General features: G+C 35.0%; 1 protein-coding gene across 1 annotated transcript; it reads left to right on the top strand.

Moving 5' to 3' along the window:
• Positions 1-64: 64 nt before the first annotated feature.
• On the top strand, positions 65-16,067 carry LOC146585491 (OCIA domain-containing protein 1-like). The gene is made up of 8 exons (XM_085322688.1): positions 65-83; positions 577-661; positions 4,088-4,141; positions 4,580-4,627; positions 8,634-8,763; positions 11,031-11,236; positions 12,639-12,788; positions 15,620-16,067. Exons 3-8 carry the CDS (start codon positions 4,111-4,113, stop codon positions 15,655-15,657), a joined length of 603 nt encoding a protein of 200 aa, XP_085178814.1. The 5' UTR covers positions 65-83; positions 577-661; positions 4,088-4,110; the 3' UTR covers positions 15,658-16,067.
• The last annotated feature ends 1,110 nt before the right edge of the window (positions 16,068-17,177 follow it).

The following is a 17,177-nucleotide window of genomic DNA, read 5'->3' as shown; positions in this document are numbered from 1 at the left end:
GGTGCCCTTGAGACTTTCCCGGGGCGCGGCCGCGCTGGGCCTCGGCCGCAGCTGCCGTCCGCGCTGCCAGCGGCCTGCTCGGGGTGGGCAGAAGGCCAGGCCGYGGCGCTGAGCCTTGCACTGCCGGGGGGGCGGCGGGCACCTTCCCCCCGGTGGCAGCTTCTCGCGGGATGGCGGAACAGGCGGCCGGGTGTCACCGAGYCTCAGGGTGTACATGGACAAATCCTTCCGTGTCACTGAAACCACGCAGCATCTTTAAAACCTGGGGATTTAATGAGCTGTCAGAGTTAACTGATTTTTGGAGGCAGGTTGCAAGGCCCGAATCAGGCTTTCGTGAGTTGCAATTTGTACATACTCGAGATATCTTTCTCCTTCTCCTTTTTTTTGGTTTTGAAAAAAGCATTAAGTTTTTTCATAACAATATATTTCATGTTATATATATAGGCAAAAAGGCACCTTTTTAAATATAACTGTGTCAAACTTAAGGCACTATGATGTGCAAATGTTTTGTCATTGAAAAATCCCCCAAACCTTCCCTTTTTTCATTCGTTTTCTTATTGATTTCCCTGATAAAAGAATTCAGTACCTAAGCCTTATGTGCCAACAGAGGAGGAAAGACGACTCCTCAAGGAATGTAGCGAAGAGAGTGCCCGGTATAGAGGTAAGTTTCACTCACTAGTAAACTTATTTTGCCATTCTTCTACCTGTAGTTTTTGTTGGTGTCTGAGGARTTGAAGAGGGAAGGCCCAGGTCAGTGTGTCAGGACAGTTCATTAAGGAACATCACGTGGCCTCATGTTGCATCCTACTACATGCTGATCTATGTTGAGTATATATTAAAAGTTTGCAGGACATGAGTCATGTAGAAAGTACAAAGTACTTTGTAAAATTTATGCTTTACAGCAAGACCCCTTCATGCTTTGAACTAACGTGTTTATTAACAAGCTGAATATTAGATATAATTTATGTAGCCAAAGTAACATATAAATTAACATTATAATTATTTATATATCTTAACATTTGATTTCCTTTATTTCTGGAAAATTGTGAAGAGAATGCTCTGTCAAGTACTCACTCAGCTGAGGAAAATCTTTGCATCCACGAATAGCCAAACATTTGGGGTTTTGTTCTAAATAATAGCCAAGACTTTCAGACATGATTATGCAGTCAATAATGATTTCTGTACTACAGCTAAATATACAGTGGTAATAAACATGCATTGCTTTTACAGAATGTCGTGTGTCTCAGCTTCATTTGCTTTAAATACCAAGATTGTAGTGTTTTTTTGTTTTTTGTTTTACAAAACATTGAACAACTGAGAATTGATTACCATATTAAAGTTTGTTTCTGTAATCCAAAAGTTCAAGTGAATGTTCCATATATGCTTGGTTACGASGTTTGTTCAGGCTTTCTGATGTGATTGCTATCCACTATTTTAGCACATGCTAGTGGATTATTTCTGATGCTGATAGGTGGCTTAGCAGAAATTGGKACAGATAAAGAATGTGGCAGCTCATTTGCTAAATTTAGATTCTGATTTCTGCTGGCAACCAGTAGTTTATAAGGCAACTTTAAAGGCATTGTGGTTTTGAACTAACAATTCAAAATTGGCTGGTATCTGCCTTATCTTTGGCCATTTCTACTTTGGCATTCTCTGCCATTTTTATTCTGGAATACCTGGAAGCCTTTAGCTTGTTTGGCAAAATCTAGCTATGTTCCTTGTATTTCTGAAGCAAAGAGAATCAGGGTCATTAACGATAAGACTATAATTGGTTATGGTTTAGCAGTGATTTCCTTTATAGAGGATCAGAAGAGAGAGAGTTTTGTTTTTCTTGAGGTGTTTTGCTGTGAATTCTTAATTGCCAGGGAAACTTACTGAGGTGTTCATCTCTGCACAGAGTCTAAAGAAACACCATGAAGGTGTTCTTGTTTAGAAGCCCGAAATTAATTTCTTCAGTAATTTCACTTGAATGTCATTTTAGGGAGCTGCAACAAGAATTATTCTTTTTATTATTATTATTATTTTTGTTTTGTTTTTTCTTTCCAGGAGCTGTGTACTATACTGCTATCTCACTGTGTGGTTATCTCACTAAGAGAGCCTAAGGCCCTTCACTGTTTTTTTAGGCTCTCAGTCTTTGTTTTATGGTTTTGCATTACATGTACCTATACTGTTGTATTAGCTGTATTAAATAGGTATCATTTAAACTCTCCTTCCTAAACAGTATAGGCTCCCTGTGTGGCTGCCCTGACACCATTAGTTCTTATTGTGCCAATTTTTGTTGTTTTCAGATTTTGGATTACACACAAAATTACAGTTATATGTTTTCAGCTTGTTTATTCGCATTTCAGGTTGTAGTCAATTTGTTCTTGCAAACCCTCTACCCTCTCTCGTTTGTGATGGCTTTCTATTGACAACTCCTATTTCAGAAATTTTGGCTGGTCATTTTTTCATTGATTTTAATATATGCTTTATTGGTATTACTATTTTTAAGCACATTATTGTGTAATGTAAGTTCTAATGCCTTAAAAACATGAGTTACATATATRATTTAATTTTATCACACTTGTAATCTCATTAGCAAGTAAAATCAAGTTTCACTGGTATGACTTTTTCCCTGTAAGACTTTTGACTAGGATTAATTACATTCCAATCCATAATTATGAGCTTTCCATTATTTTTCCTGAAGCAGAAAATGTCCCTTTTGCCCATAGCAGTGAAAAGTATTAATATTTCCTGTTTTTTTAAGCTGCTTTTGTCCATTTTTTATACTTCATAATTATTTATACTGATTTTTATGTATGACCCCAATCTTCATTTTCCTGTTGCTTTTTCTAAATTTCTGATTACCATTTAATGCAACTTTTATGCTCACGTTGTATCATCTGTTAGCACTACAGTGTATAACACATCTTAGATGCCCAAATGTTTATGCTGGGCCTATAAATCATTTCTGACATCAAAGGTTTTAGAAGAGAATATTAATATTATTGCTTGCGTATAACTTGCAGTGTATATTTTGAAGTCCTCTGTAATATTTTAGCCTAAAATATAGACTTAATCTAGCAGATCATAGGCATCAAAACACTATAAGCATCTAGCGCTGTTGACAAAATTTTCTCCACTAAGTAAAGTTAATGAAGTCATTAAGCCTTTTTGTAACATCTACGTTTTCATTCCTGTTTAAAAAGTAGTTTAATTATGACATGTTTAAGCTTTTAATGAAATTAACTTTAGTCTTCAGTCATGTTCATTACTGCAGTGTTTCTGTATCGTATATAAGCATGGTAGTCTTACAGTTTCAAAGAATGTTAATCTTCCAGATTTCATAATTACCATTGCATGTGTAAGCATCCTGTATGCTTTCTGCTGTCTTCAGATGCTTCCTGCCATCTGAAGTCATTCAGCGTGACAAAAATTGACCCAAACAAATTGTTTGCAATTTGCGAAGTTAAGCAAATTGTGATAGGCAGTAACTTTGTTCATGCTCGTATTTTCCTCCCAGCTTCTACGGTTTGATCCATAAGCTATGGAAAAACCTGCCCTGCTCTATATTTTGCTGGTAAATAAAGCTGATCAGGTTACCTAATTATAACTATTTTATTTTTTATCTTTTTAAGACCTAGAATGATTCAAAAGTTCTTAAAACAAAATCAAGCCTTTTGGTTATCATAAAATTTTAAAGTCACTGTCTTCTACGTTAGTGTCTTCTATCCTAAGGAGATGTGTATGATTCTCAGGTTTGAAGTTCTTTATACCGAAGTAGTTGCAGCTAGAAGTCAGCTTCACCTAGAATCTTTTTGCTAGAGCTTTATCTCATCTGCTGTTGGCTTTCGTATTTTAGGAAGCATGAAGTCTAACGAACAGCAAAGGACTCATCAACCAGTACTGCATAATACGTGGTAGATCTCAAAAAGTTGGAATTGAGAATGTTTCACAAATTACGCAGTTTTATAYCCACCCCACCCATATATACTTATACAAATGGCCTTCATAAGACCTAGTAACTCCCATATTTAATTTTGTGTTCAGTTAAATGTGGTTGAAAATAATGAAAATTTTATTTTTAAACTACTTTTCTTCTTCACAGCTTTTCCTTTGGCTGCCGTGAGCATGCTTGCCACTAGTCTCTTAATTAGGAAAGGTAAAGTTTAAACATATTTGGTTTAATTTGTAAATTCAATCTTGTCATTTACCTGACTTACAGTTCCTGAAACTAAAGGAGGAGTAAAACTTTAAGTACTTAAAACTTAATATAAAATGACCAAGAATTTCAATTTCATTTGACAAATACAGTATCACAGAGAATATGAAACAATTATTCTACAGTATGTGATATTCATACTGTGTGTGTTGTTTAAAGATCTTAGATGATTAAATATCCTAGTAATTCTTAGATTTTTCTAATTTTATGGGAAAGTTAGATGATCATTTTTTTTTTTGAATTTGCTTTAAAGTCTAAGAGAGTAAGCTGTTACCCTGATGTTATGGAAAATAACTGACATTGTATATTCAGATGGAGAGTTAAATGTTCCCTCAGCTTACTTGTTAATAACTTACTACTTTCCTTCCTCATTTTCAGGTGTTCTAAGAGATAATTCAAGATTTGGCTCTCTTATTAAAGTTGCCTGTAAGTAAAAGCTATATACTTCATCTTGCATTTGTGATTTAGGTTCTGAAATCTGTTACACAGATATAATTCCCATGAAACTAGTTGGCAACTTCACTGGATCACATATAAGGATATGTGTATTGCTGCAACTGTACTTGAAGGTGGAGCTATATGATCTGATATATTCAGAATAAATTTCACCTTCCTGATGCTGATTCTTTCTAAATAGGATTGACTTGGATAGTCAGCAACTTCTTCTTTATCTATGTATCTCAACTGCCACATCTCATATTGCAAGAAATTATGCCATATCGAGAGGTAGAGCATATTATTTATTCATTTTCAAATTTTGCAGGAGATTTTGCACAAGTTTTGTTCATAGGCTTTGTATAAAATTGTAAGATTTGAAATATTTTTGARAACGGTAATATAAGAATTCAAGATAAGAACGCTATAAATAGATACTGTGAAAATTTGCTTTAATTGTTTTCCCTTTCGTAAGTCTGGCAAGAATAACTATTTTGTGTGATGGAGCTTAAAGGTGAAATTAAGTGTTGTCAGAACTAAAATCACACTCATTAGGAATGTTGTAACCATTGGTATTAATGGTATTAAAGCATTTCCTCAGTTTATTATAACTGAAAATGAGTAAAGGAAAATGCTTCTTTAATATATCTTCTATATTATTCTCTGCTGTGTAAAACTTGTGTTGTAGGAGGGAAGAAACAAACACTTAAAGTGACGGGTTTTTTTCCCCTCACTAGTTCCTGAACTATAAATATTGTGATTTATAAGGCTGCCATCTGAAACTAATTCTTTCTTGGAAAATGATTATATTTTCAGTTAATAGTATCTGTCTAATATTTCTGCTTGCTCTGGCTTATATAATTTCTCACTATTTTTTAAAAGTTTGGAAGTCTAAAAGATATCTTCTAAAATACTAGAACAGCACGCTGCTGCTGCAGTGAAGTCTATATAAAGGACTTTGCCAGAGTACACCCACCCTTCTCATCCTAATTTGAAGGTCATTATTCATGTGTCTTATTTGTCCCATTCAGGCTATTTTATTTTTTTTCCTGGATACTATGCATGCACAATTATAGGAAAACTGCAATTTCATGTGAAGGATTTTGGATTCAGTATAATCAGATGCAAATTAATAAATTAACCTGTCCAATATAATACATGATAGTAAAACAGGAAGCTGCCGTCTTGCCAGTCTGCCCAGATAGAGCCAATTACTGTGACAGTTTGCTTCAGTGAGAGGAGGGTAAAACCCATGATTTGTGGTGAAGGAAGTGCTGTTTAAGCAGATAAATGAATGAGAGAGAGGCTAGGGCTACCTTTTGTTTATAATGAATTTTACTTGCTTTTTTGTTTTTTGAATGCAGAACAATATTATCACAGAAACTATTATAGTAAATAATGGAATTGCTGTTTCTTTCACATCTACACATTTCTAGCTAAGGGCCACGTTCCTCTTGCTTAATAAAACTATGTTTTGAAGCCAAGAGAAAAATAAGTGCCAACTGAACAAGACAACTGTTCTTGATGTCAGCGTTACAAGCAATACAATCCCAATCACTTTTAGTTTCTCCTTTTTGATGTATACTGGTAGGCATCTGGACTTTTGTACTAAAATAACTTTTCCCAAAGTGTTTTTGTTTTGGCTGTTTTTCAGTAGGTAACTTCATGTGATTTATGAACCGTTTCAATACTGGAATTTTTCTGAGAAATAAGTTTTAAATTGGAGTCTAAAAGATGTGAGTTAAGCAGTTTTGGTTTCATCCGCATGTTGTTTARGTCAGATGCACTGACTGTCTGAAGTATCTTCATGAAAAGTATTACCAGGAACATAGTTTATAGGTCTAAATCATGTCGCATAACTTAATTGCACTTTTCTACTGCAGGAAAGCGTGCTTAAAGGAAGCAGTGCATTTCCATACACACCCCATCCCATCCCATCCCATCCCATCCCATCCCATCCCATCCCATCCCATCCCCCTGCAAAGTTCTGAAAGAGCATATTCAGTTCCAGGCACTGCTGCTGCTAGCTCATACTTAGATAATGTAGAGTAAGAACAGAAGTCACATTTTTGAGTCAGTTCTTGCTTTTTTGGTATCGCTGATCTGAGCATGTTTTTGCTGAATCCACTGATCACAATAGTCTGCCTTTGATAATGGCACATGTCTCTTGCTGTTGTCAGATGCACTTTTTTTGGATAGTATCCATGCCCGATTACAGTGATGGGGTTTTTATATCTAACAAACATAGTTGAGTCGGATTTTGTGGGGTTTTTTGTTTTTATAGTCTCTTTCTTGCATCTTTCTGTAGTTTTAACCTCTTGGTTATTATCTGGAAGAAGATGGGAGGTGGTTCATTTCCTGGGTAGTTTTCAGGCTTCAGGGTGGTTTTGTGCCTATTGGAATTATTAACTTTTTCTCAGTAGTCTCCTAGGCACTGGAGACTCTAACCTCTAGTTAGTCTGTGAACAATTTGCTACGTTGACAGGATCCCTTTCARCGCAGCAGTTGACCTATTGGATCTCCTGTCTTTCTTGCCGAAGGATAAGATCTGTATGCCCTACTTTGTTAGCCTGTAGTGGAACCTGACCTCCTTTGTCCATCGCTCTTTAGTTTCTCTAAAGTCTTTCCACAGTAAGTACAGGAGAAGATGAAAGTATGATATTGTAATTTACCATACTAACTTGGAAAATTTGTATTATCCGGCTGTTASGTCCATAACAAGGGAAACCAAACAATTCAGCCAATAACTGCTTGCTGCTTACTTTGGCTGAAATGTCTTCAAACACTTTTCCAGAGAGATGCTTCCGCGTGTCTTGACTGGACTATCTCAAGAAAAGGAGACCTTCTCTTTGTAATTTATACCAATGGTTAAAGAGCTTCACTGCTTAACTTTTTTGCTAGATATGTCATTTGAGTTCTTGTTGGTCTCTTTTTTCTCTTTAGCCTTTCAAGGGCGCATAATTTTTGCCTCTGCAGATAATTATATGGTTTGAGATGGCTCAAGATTTTTGATCTACTAAACAGCTATACCTTTACATTCTCACTTGTAAACTTGTTACTGTTTTATTCCTTTCACTTGGGGAAGGATTTTTAACATCCCTTTGAAAACACAGATATTAGAACAGGGATCACTATTCCAACATTATTCTCATGAGAGCAGTAGTCTGTGATGCAATCTACAGTGTAAAGATGTTGAAGAATTAGCGGAAGTTAACTCTTTCCTGACTAAAAATGATTGAGAATCTTTATCTTTAGAAAATACTCCTTGCATGTGAAATAAGGATCAAGTTCTTTTTCCTATAGAGTCAACAATAAAACTTCTGTTGATTGCAGTTGAATCCTTCATTCTCTTTCATACTCAGTTATACCCACTAAAAAATGAGGGTTACAAGTGGTGGACATCATCAGGTTTAAGTCCAGAAAGAACTCATTTAGTTTAATGTCCTGCCAAGCAGACTAAAATATCTAATCCACTAAATTGAAAGTACTTAAGATTGTAGGGATTCAACAAAGTCAGCTGAACAACAAACAACCATATCGTGTCATATCCTCAGAAGATACTGAACCTAATCTTATTTAGGTTTCTCTTCCCACTAGTGAAGGCCCTTTCAGAATCTATTTTGATGAATTAGTATCTTGTGATTTACAGCCTTTGTTTATTCCCAACCATTTCATCTTTTCTGATTGTAAATTGTTCATTATTTCTGGATCTTGGGGGAAATTGGTTGGAATTTCTTTTTGTCGTCTTTGGTTCATCAAGTCATAGTTGATACCATCTTGTGCTCATGTCATGTCTAAATAACTGAAGAATCTCTTCAGCTGTTGCATTTATTCTTAGTACCCTTTGTAAGCAAAAGCAGCAAAGATAAGACTGCTGCATTTTTTGTTTTGGATTTAAACTGATTTTTGCTTTTGTTCAAGATAATATATAATTCATTTAAAATGATTTTAAAATTATGTTAATTATAAAATTATCTTCTTTTCTTTTTTAAAAAAGTTGCTGGAACGTGTGGATACCTGGCTGGAAAGATATCCTACTTGCCAATCTGTAGCGAGAAATTTAAGAAACTGAAGGATTCCCCAATAGGAGATGTTCTACGACAAGCTCAGAGACATAGTTCACATAAGTAAGAATTTAATTCTCTTTTAAATTCAAAACAATTTCTAAAATAAGACATTTTAAAGACACTAACAGAGATCAAGGGGTACATTTGTAGCTTTCAAAGGTTTTGAGAGCTGCAGCTTCCCTCTTCCCGCTGCATCCCCTAAATGTACTACTTTCAGAAGTGTCTTTATCAATTGGCCAGTTACATATTTTGAGCTCTTTATATACATATGCTTCTTGTTCTACTCAATCAAATAAGCATTTTACTCATCAAAATTATCACATGTAAATTAGGATGTTGATTTCCTATGGAATTCACTTACAGTAATGTGACATCAGAGGTAGCCTCTTCAGTTTAGAAGTAAAGTTAACTGGAATAAAATGGTACTACTTTCTGGAAGTTTTTTTTCCATGGCTTTGTTTGATTGCAGTAGGAAGAGGGTGGAAATGATTTCAATGTTTATCAAAGGAAAGAATTTAGTAAACAATATCAGTGCAGGAAGAAGCATGGTGGTCAGACTTACTGCTGTTTGTTTAAATCCTTTACATCTGTAATGGCATTATGCTGAACATATGAGAAACTCATCAGGTTCTTAAAACTATTTCCTGTTTTGTTCCAGAATGTTTTCTACTTGGGAGTGGTTTTTAATTGCAAATTACTTCGGAATATCTCTGATTTAAACCCTTGGTTCACAACTGATAAAATAATCTTTGGGTACTGAGTAGTAACTTGTGTATGTATGCTAAAATTTATGAAATATTTATGTAGAACTTGATTATATTCTTAATTACTTTATAAATTGAGACTTAAAAAGTTTTGTAGGCAGGTTCACTTTTATGCTGCAATATTTGAATTTTATAGCACCAAACATGATTTTAATTACTACTACTTTATACATGTAGTGTATAAACTCAGTGGATTTGAAGGTGGACATGTCCCTTTCTCCCTTCCCCCCCAGTTTTTAATAAGAACTTCTTGCGATCATTACCTGTGTTGACTCTAGGTGATAACCTATTTAAATGCAATCATCTACTACACCATTAAGTCCCTGCAAGTTTTAATGGCTTATTCTTTTGCATATACAAAATATATTTTATTTTCTCAATGACAAATTATTTTTTGTTCTGGTTGACTGATAAATTTGTTCAAATTGCATTTTTATCTATATATGCTACCCTTTTAAACCAGCAATAGAAATAGTTATATATCATGATCATTATTCACCATTTAATATATTTCGATAACTCTGGTTTGTGATTGAAAATAGGGAGCTAGAAAGATTAGATAGTTCTTTAAAAATRTGTTTGCATATACTTCAAAAATATAATTGAGGCAACAAAATAGCTTGTTTATTGACTACATTAAACCAGAATAAAACTAGAGTAATGCTGAGTGTTTTTCTTATGAAACTGAAGTACAGTGAAGGAGAAACTTAAAGTAAAAAATGAATAAAGATGCTAGAGACATTCCAAAGGCACCAAGTGGATAGCATTCTTGGGGCTGATTAAGAGGCAGACATTTTCTTATGTAGCCTTTTGCAGGGCCATTTCAAGTATGCAGTGATTGCTTTAGACTATTAGGCATCTGTTTCCATAGTATTGTTTGTATGATCTTATCTTTCTCTTTTAAGAGAAAACTCATTAATGTTGCTGATGGAAAAAGTAATTCAACAACTCAAGAAACTTTCGTAGTTTCATTTCCTTAGTACAGGTCTTCCCCCCCACTCCCGTCTCTCTCTCTCTCTGCTGTTTTTGTATTGATCACTCACAGCAACTTCTTCCAAATAAGGCCTTCAAAAATAATTTTTTGTGCTACCATTAGTTATATGGACACACCCTGCAGTATTTGTCTGATGTGTTTTGTCTATCTGAGGAATCCCTGGGGAGAAAGGATTGTCATTTTTTGTCTTTTAACATGCAAAATACTGTCTTTTGTTCTGGAGGTTTTTTGGTATGAGTTAACTTTCTGGGAGGAAGGAGAAGAGTTTTAGGGAAAGTACTATACAAATCTCTGCAATGTGTTTTTTAAAAAAATCACAGAATGGGTAAGGTTGGAAGGGACCTCTAGAGATCATCCAGTCCAGTCTCCCTGCTCCAGCAGAGGCACCTAGAGCATGTTAGACAGGGTTGCATCCAGGCGGGCCTTGAGTATCTCCAGAGAAGGAGACTCTACATTGTCTCTGGGCAACCTGGTCTGGTGCTCTTGAGCTAGACACAATACTATTCTTACAGTTCCATGTTTAGCTTTAGTATTTCTGTATTTAATATTTATTTTTTTTTCTTTTTCAGTCGTTCCAGTCGGAAATCTGAGTTTTCAGACATACCTTCTCAGTCGTTTACTGAATCTTCCCAGAGACCTGGGTCTCCACTTCCTTCTAGCTATTCAGATGATTATAGCTCAACAGATAGAGCTCTCTCTAGTTATGAACCTGTTCCATTCAGTGCTTCCCTGAATGAATCTTCACCTACGGGAATTACAGATTACACTGTTCAAGGTGCAGTTTGTCTTAATATTTTTGCAGTTTGCACTTACAGTAATTCTTGCCTTTCTCTTAGATGTATCTCTTTAATACACATATGTTCATGCCTTGCAAACAAGATTTGTGTAGTATAGTGGTTTTGAATGAAACACTCAAAATTCCCAGAACTGTGTTGACACAGAAGATAAATGTATGCATTGTTTTCTGTTCTAACTCTAAATTAAATGCATTTTTTTTCTTTTTTTTCTGTAGCTCTTATTGCAAGTAAAGACTATAAATTATTTAGCAAAGTTTAATCATGTGAAATTAAACCTACAAAAAACCTCACCTTAACTTCAAGTTCTTTTTGTTCAAAATGAAAGTGAAAAGGTCATCCTGCTCACTGCTAAATAAACCAAACTCTACTGGCCTTTCAGAGATTATTTCATTTTCACCAGTGGTGATGCTGTAACTGTATGCTACTTTAATTCAATTAAACCGTTTTTTTATAACATAACAAATGTTTACATCTTCCAAGAACTGAACATATATTGTGTTCTCTCCTGCAACAGCTGATTATCTCACTGAAAACTAAGCTGTTTTTAAAATACTGTTCCATGCAGCTGTTCCCCTCCTCTCATATGGACTGCATCCTCAGCTTTTACAGAGGAAACACATGATCCTGAATTCAGATGTTGTACATACCCAAAGGAGGGAGTTACTGTTAAATACAGAGTTATGTATTCCAGATTAGTTTGGTTTTTTTTTTTTTTTTGTTTTTTTAACTCCTTTGTGGAAAGCATTTTAATTTAAAAAAAAAAAAAAAAGCCTATTCAAGCAACTCATTTTTAGTTGTTTAAGGTATCTATAAATGTGTCAAGGAAAGTTTAGTTATACTTCATTACAGATATCAATAGTTGTTACAGCCTTAATTATAGAATCAAGATTCTGCATTATAAACTTGAATAGAAGCACAAATGTTTATCACATGATGGATGTAGTCTTGATTGTTCTGCAGTTGCAGAATTCAAAGCCTGTGTGCAGACCCTTGAGATTTACCTACACTTCTTTTCAGAAATTACAAATGTATCAAATGTATGCGTCATTAGTTCTACTCAAATAACCAGACCTATTTTATCCAGCAGTTACTACTCTGTGCTTGTTAGACTTCCCACTGGGTAAAATCAGGAAAAGGAGTTAACTGCTCATCTTCTAAAGCAGTTTGACAAAACGAAAAAGATGAAAGGGATGGGTAAATTAATAGCCCCATACATTCTCGATTGCCATTTAGGAATGTGCCTGTCATGCTCTTTTTTTTTTTTTTTTTTTTTTTTTTTTTGACATAGAGCTGTAATTAGTTGGCATTCTAGAAAAGGTATGGCAGCCTTTTGGTTTTGTGATGCCCTTTCTAGTATCTTAGTGTATTTTTTGTTTTCAGATTCTGCTCCAGTTCCAGAAGAAAGTCGTAAAAAGAAAGGCATCTCATATGAGGAATTAAGAAATAAACACAGAGAGACATATGAGGTAATGTTACCACCAAAGGCAGAAACTCCAATCAAGTTTTCACAGGAAAAGCCAGTTAAAGAAGGTAATATGCTGATTTACTTCAATATATAGTAAAATCAAATATTAGCAGTAATGGTAAATATAGCTAATATAACTCTTAGGCTTGATCTTGCTTTCCCTTTAGCCAGTGTACAGTTACGGTATCAGCAAGTGGCTGATATAGTTTCATATTTCAAATTCTCTTTTTCAGAAACATTGATCTTGTGGTAGTAAATTACAGTTCCTCTTCTGCAGCCATATGGCTCAGTGCCAAACTCTAAAAATCTCTTAACTTTTAATTTGTGAATATACTAAGCAACCTCTTTTAACAAAGAAGTCTCTGAGCTCAGAGCTCTCCTGAAGAGTTTTAGCAATGGAAGGGGGTGTATGTTTTAGATAGTATTGTTCTCCCAAAATAGAATACCCAGTTGATGGTTTTCAAAGGGGCGTTATTTGTTCTTAAGGATTGTTTCATGTGGAATTAGGGGATTTCTATAGTGGCATTGTTTGCAGAAGTTCATTATCCTACATTAAAACTCAAAGGAAGGAAGCCGTATTGGCAGCAATATTGAGATTTGTTTTCGCAGTGGAAAAATAAAACTTTGTACAGCAAAATAAGGATACAGTGTTCTGAAGAATAAGGTGCCATTCAGTCATTTTTTTCAAAAAGGTGCTTAAAAGGAAGTCCTAATAGCAATTCATAATTATTTTTTCTAGAACTATTTTATTTAGTGTGTTTCCCTAGAACTATTTTATTTAGTGTGATAGCTGTGAAAAACTTACTATTAAAAGTATTGTTTTGCTGTCTGACACACTACTGGACTAGTCAGTTGAATCACTGGAGTCTTTATTTAGTGCCCAATCTTCTCATAGTACAACAAGAATAGATGAGGTTTTCTGTTAGACATGTTAATATGAACAATTATATAAAAAGTAAAAAGGTCCGAAGTAGCAATAGTGAACTTTGGAACAGTGTTTCATACAAATATGAATCTATTCCATCCCTGTGAAATAGTTCTTCTGGATCATCTGTCTTTGGACATATCTACATGTTCTTGAAATAAAAATTATAAACAGCTATTGGGTAAAGATCTAAATCTGTTATTTCAAGAATAGAAGGCTTCTATCAAGTCAGTATAATAAATGAGACATTCCGAAATTGTTGAAGCTGTAGTTTCAGGCTGTTTCTAGATTCAGTCAGCTGACACTTCATTGATTTGCACAGTTTTTTTCTTTTTGAAGATATTTCTTCACAAATAGAAAGCCTAGAAATGCAACTTGAAAACTAAACACAGAAGTCTTACTCTAAAGCGTCATTCTGCAATCCTTGCCACATTCCGTGGCAGATCTTGTTGCTATRAGCATGCATTCATTATTTTATTTTTAGATATTTGAAGTCTTTTATAGTAAATGTTAATCAAATGTTGCATTCTCTCTGCTGTGTTCAGGTGTGCTGTTTGGTTCTAGTCAGATTTTGAAGATAAAAGTAGATTGAGTAGTGCATTGAGTTTTGTAAAATAAGTTGGTTTTACTTTTAGGAGGAAAGAATAATGGAATAAAAAAAATCAGAAATGCCTTACATTTACAGTTAAGAGATTCTGCTGATGCTGCCTGCTAAGTTGTGATTTAGCTTCCTTTCCATATTGGACACGATAGCTTCTATATACCTGTGCACAGATAATGAATCCTTACCTCTCTGTTCACCCTTCATCTCTCTATCATAGGAACATGAGTAGTAAATAAGAGATGATGGTTTCTGTCCTCTGTTGCAGGAGTGTAAGGGAGAACTAACCCAATCTTACCATTTAAGCCAGTTTTAAGGAGTCCTGATAGCTAGTTGCTCGTGCCTGCTTCCCTCCATTGTGACAGTACAAGTTTGTGCATCTGCTCAGTGAACTGGATTTTCCAAAAAATAACCATTTTTCAGGGAATGACTGCAGGTAGTACAGCTGCTAAGCTGCTGCTGTTGATAGGAATGAAGTCAAGTCATACTTTGAGAAAGCTTCTCATTGTGCCTCACTGCAACATCTACCAGCTTAAAATAGATTCTTCAGTGCATTAAGTTGAGTTTGTTGACACCTCACTGAAACAAGAACTGTACACTCTGTTCCATTCCCCTGGTTCTGCTGTAGTTAGATGGTAATAAAGAGTTGGGTTTATTACTAATTTAAGCTACAATTAGATTTATAAAGGGGTGGCTGACTAGCATTTCTACTGTGTCATGTAGGTCCATTCTCTACTCTGTCAGGGATAACAGTCATTTATAGTCTACTTTCTAGTTCACTTTCAAGTAAGCATCTTTTCACTTTCTGGTCATCGTTCAGTTACATGTGACRTGTTTCTGAATAAATCCATAAGACCAATACCCTGTTTTTTTCCTCTCTGACTCACTCCTGTACTAAAGGAAGCTACCAAATAATAATGGCTGAGAAGTTTCCTAGTAGGGATTACTGATTTTTGTTTGTGTTTGAATATGTTCTTTTACTATCCTGAATCCATCCAATTGTGCATGTAACTAGATTATGTAGCCACATATTTATCGTAACATTCCTTGCCTGTTTCCTCCAATTGTCCTTGTTTCATCCACATGCTGCATTTATTTCAAGTTAATTACAAATTCTGTAGGGCAGGAATTAGTACAAGTAGGCCGCTTGACTGAATACTAATTCAATAAAGAATAATGAATAACAAGCTCATTCCGTTCCCCGTTTATTCAAAAGTAGCTTTAATTAGATGTGTATTGTGCTGTGACTGACACTCTCCCCTCTTGCTGCTTTAAATGATAATGCATTTCACCATAGTTTTCAGCACTGTATAAAAAAATTTTTGCATTTAAATTATTTCCTATGCAACTGCTGTTCTTCTTTTCTCTAGTTAAAGTAAATAAATATGGAGATACCTGGGATGAGTAAGAACTGAATGAAGAACTGAAGAAAATTACCTTCTGTCAGCTAACTTGTGGTTCACCTTTGATAATCCTGATGCACTTTTGGTGTGTTCTGCCAAACACAGTAATAGTTTTAATAAATGAGAAGAAAATCTTGACTTGTCGGAAGATTAAGAAAGATTTATTTAGGCTTAATGTTGTGTAATTTTGCATAAATGGGAAGCCAGGCTAATGTGAAGTGTCATGATTTTAAACTGTTTGTGCTGTTGCTTAAGAAGAATGAGAAGAGTAACTAGCAATAACTAAAGTTATAAATGTATAGAGAAAGATAAAATGTATGTAAATAAATGCAATCAGAGATGTACTGGGGAGGGAAAAATATCAGAATCTTCTCAATTTTTCAAGGCTTGCATTAAAAGTTACCTGTAGAACGAACCTCTCACTTTGTTTTGTCTGAAAGTGATGTGCTGGAAATCTCAACGAGCTCTTGTGCTTGGTTAGTAAAATTTGGAGTGGTATGGAATTATTCAGGGCAAAGGGGCTGAGGAATCTAGCAAAACACGTAAGTAGAAATGTTTCAGAGTGACAGCTATGTTTTTAGACAAGTAGTCTCACTTGCCCACACTTGATCTCTTAAGACAGTCATTTAAGAAGAAAATAACTGAATTCATGAAACAGCACATATTTTAAATACCTCCACCTATGTGCAAAAGGCTAAGCCTGTCGAACTTTGACAAGAGTTTCAATGGCATCTTGACTTAATCATCGTGGGATTAGCCTTATTTCTCAGTTTGCACATATAACAAAAAAGATAGGTTTGGGACTGTTTCTTTGGAAAAGATCCTGCTGAGTGGAATATTGCATTAAATTCGCTTATCAGTAAAGGGGTACACTGACAACATTGTACTGAAGATGTGTTTTATGTTTGCGTAATCTGTCTCGATCAAAATAATGCTATATATTCATCCATTAATGTGAAGGTGTCTTCCAGCTGAAATTCTGAACTGTTGTTTGATCTCACAGCATTGTATTTATTTTGGCTCTTTGGCTATAGGTGAATGAAAAATGGTGAAGTTAATAGCATAAAAGCATTACTGACATCTTTATTAGAGATGAAAAATAATCTACGAAGAAGAAAATTCTTGCAGATCATATTGATTTAGTGGACTAGTGGCAGAGCAGCACAAATGAGAAGATTATTTTGGGTAGGTGCAGAGCAATCACCTGAAATGAGGGGGAAGAAAAGGGGGAAAAGATGAGAGTGCTTCAAGAGCCAGTACTGTTCATAATCATCAAGGTAGACTGTTTTTGGAAGAGCTGATCTTCTGAAAAGCAGTGCGCTAATCAGATAATCTTGAAGTTGCRTCAAGAATTTATCTCAATGCAAACACTCCTTAGGGCTATAAGGGGAAAGCTGTTTAAGTACAGGCAGTTCGACAGAATTATATTGCTGAATTTTTTCATATGCTATTCAAAAACTGGTTAAATTTATCATGAAAATGTTCATGAAGTTTCTTAGTTGTGAGCTATGCAAATAACAGGAGA

Source organism: Rhea americana, unplaced genomic scaffold, assembly GCF_003343005.1.
Source record: "Rhea americana isolate MKP2758 unplaced genomic scaffold, rheAme1 scaffold_8, whole genome shotgun sequence".
Classification (NCBI taxonomy): Eukaryota; Metazoa; Chordata; class Aves; order Rheiformes; family Rheidae; genus Rhea; species Rhea americana.
Note: the sequence above shows the minus strand (reverse complement) of the source record. Positions and strands in the feature narration are given on the sequence as shown.

Coding starts and splice junctions, on each gene's coding strand:
- LOC146585491 (XM_085322688.1), top strand. CDS start 4,111: ATGCTTGCCACTAGTCTCTTAATTAGGAAAG. Junction 4,628..8,633: donor CTCTCTTATTAAAGTTGCCT/GTAAGTAAAAGC, acceptor TTTTTAAAAAAG/TTGCTGGAACGTGTGGATAC. Junction 12,789..15,619: donor GGAAAAGCCAGTTAAAGAAG/GTAATATGCTGA, acceptor TCTTTTCTCTAG/TTAAAGTAAATAAATATGGA.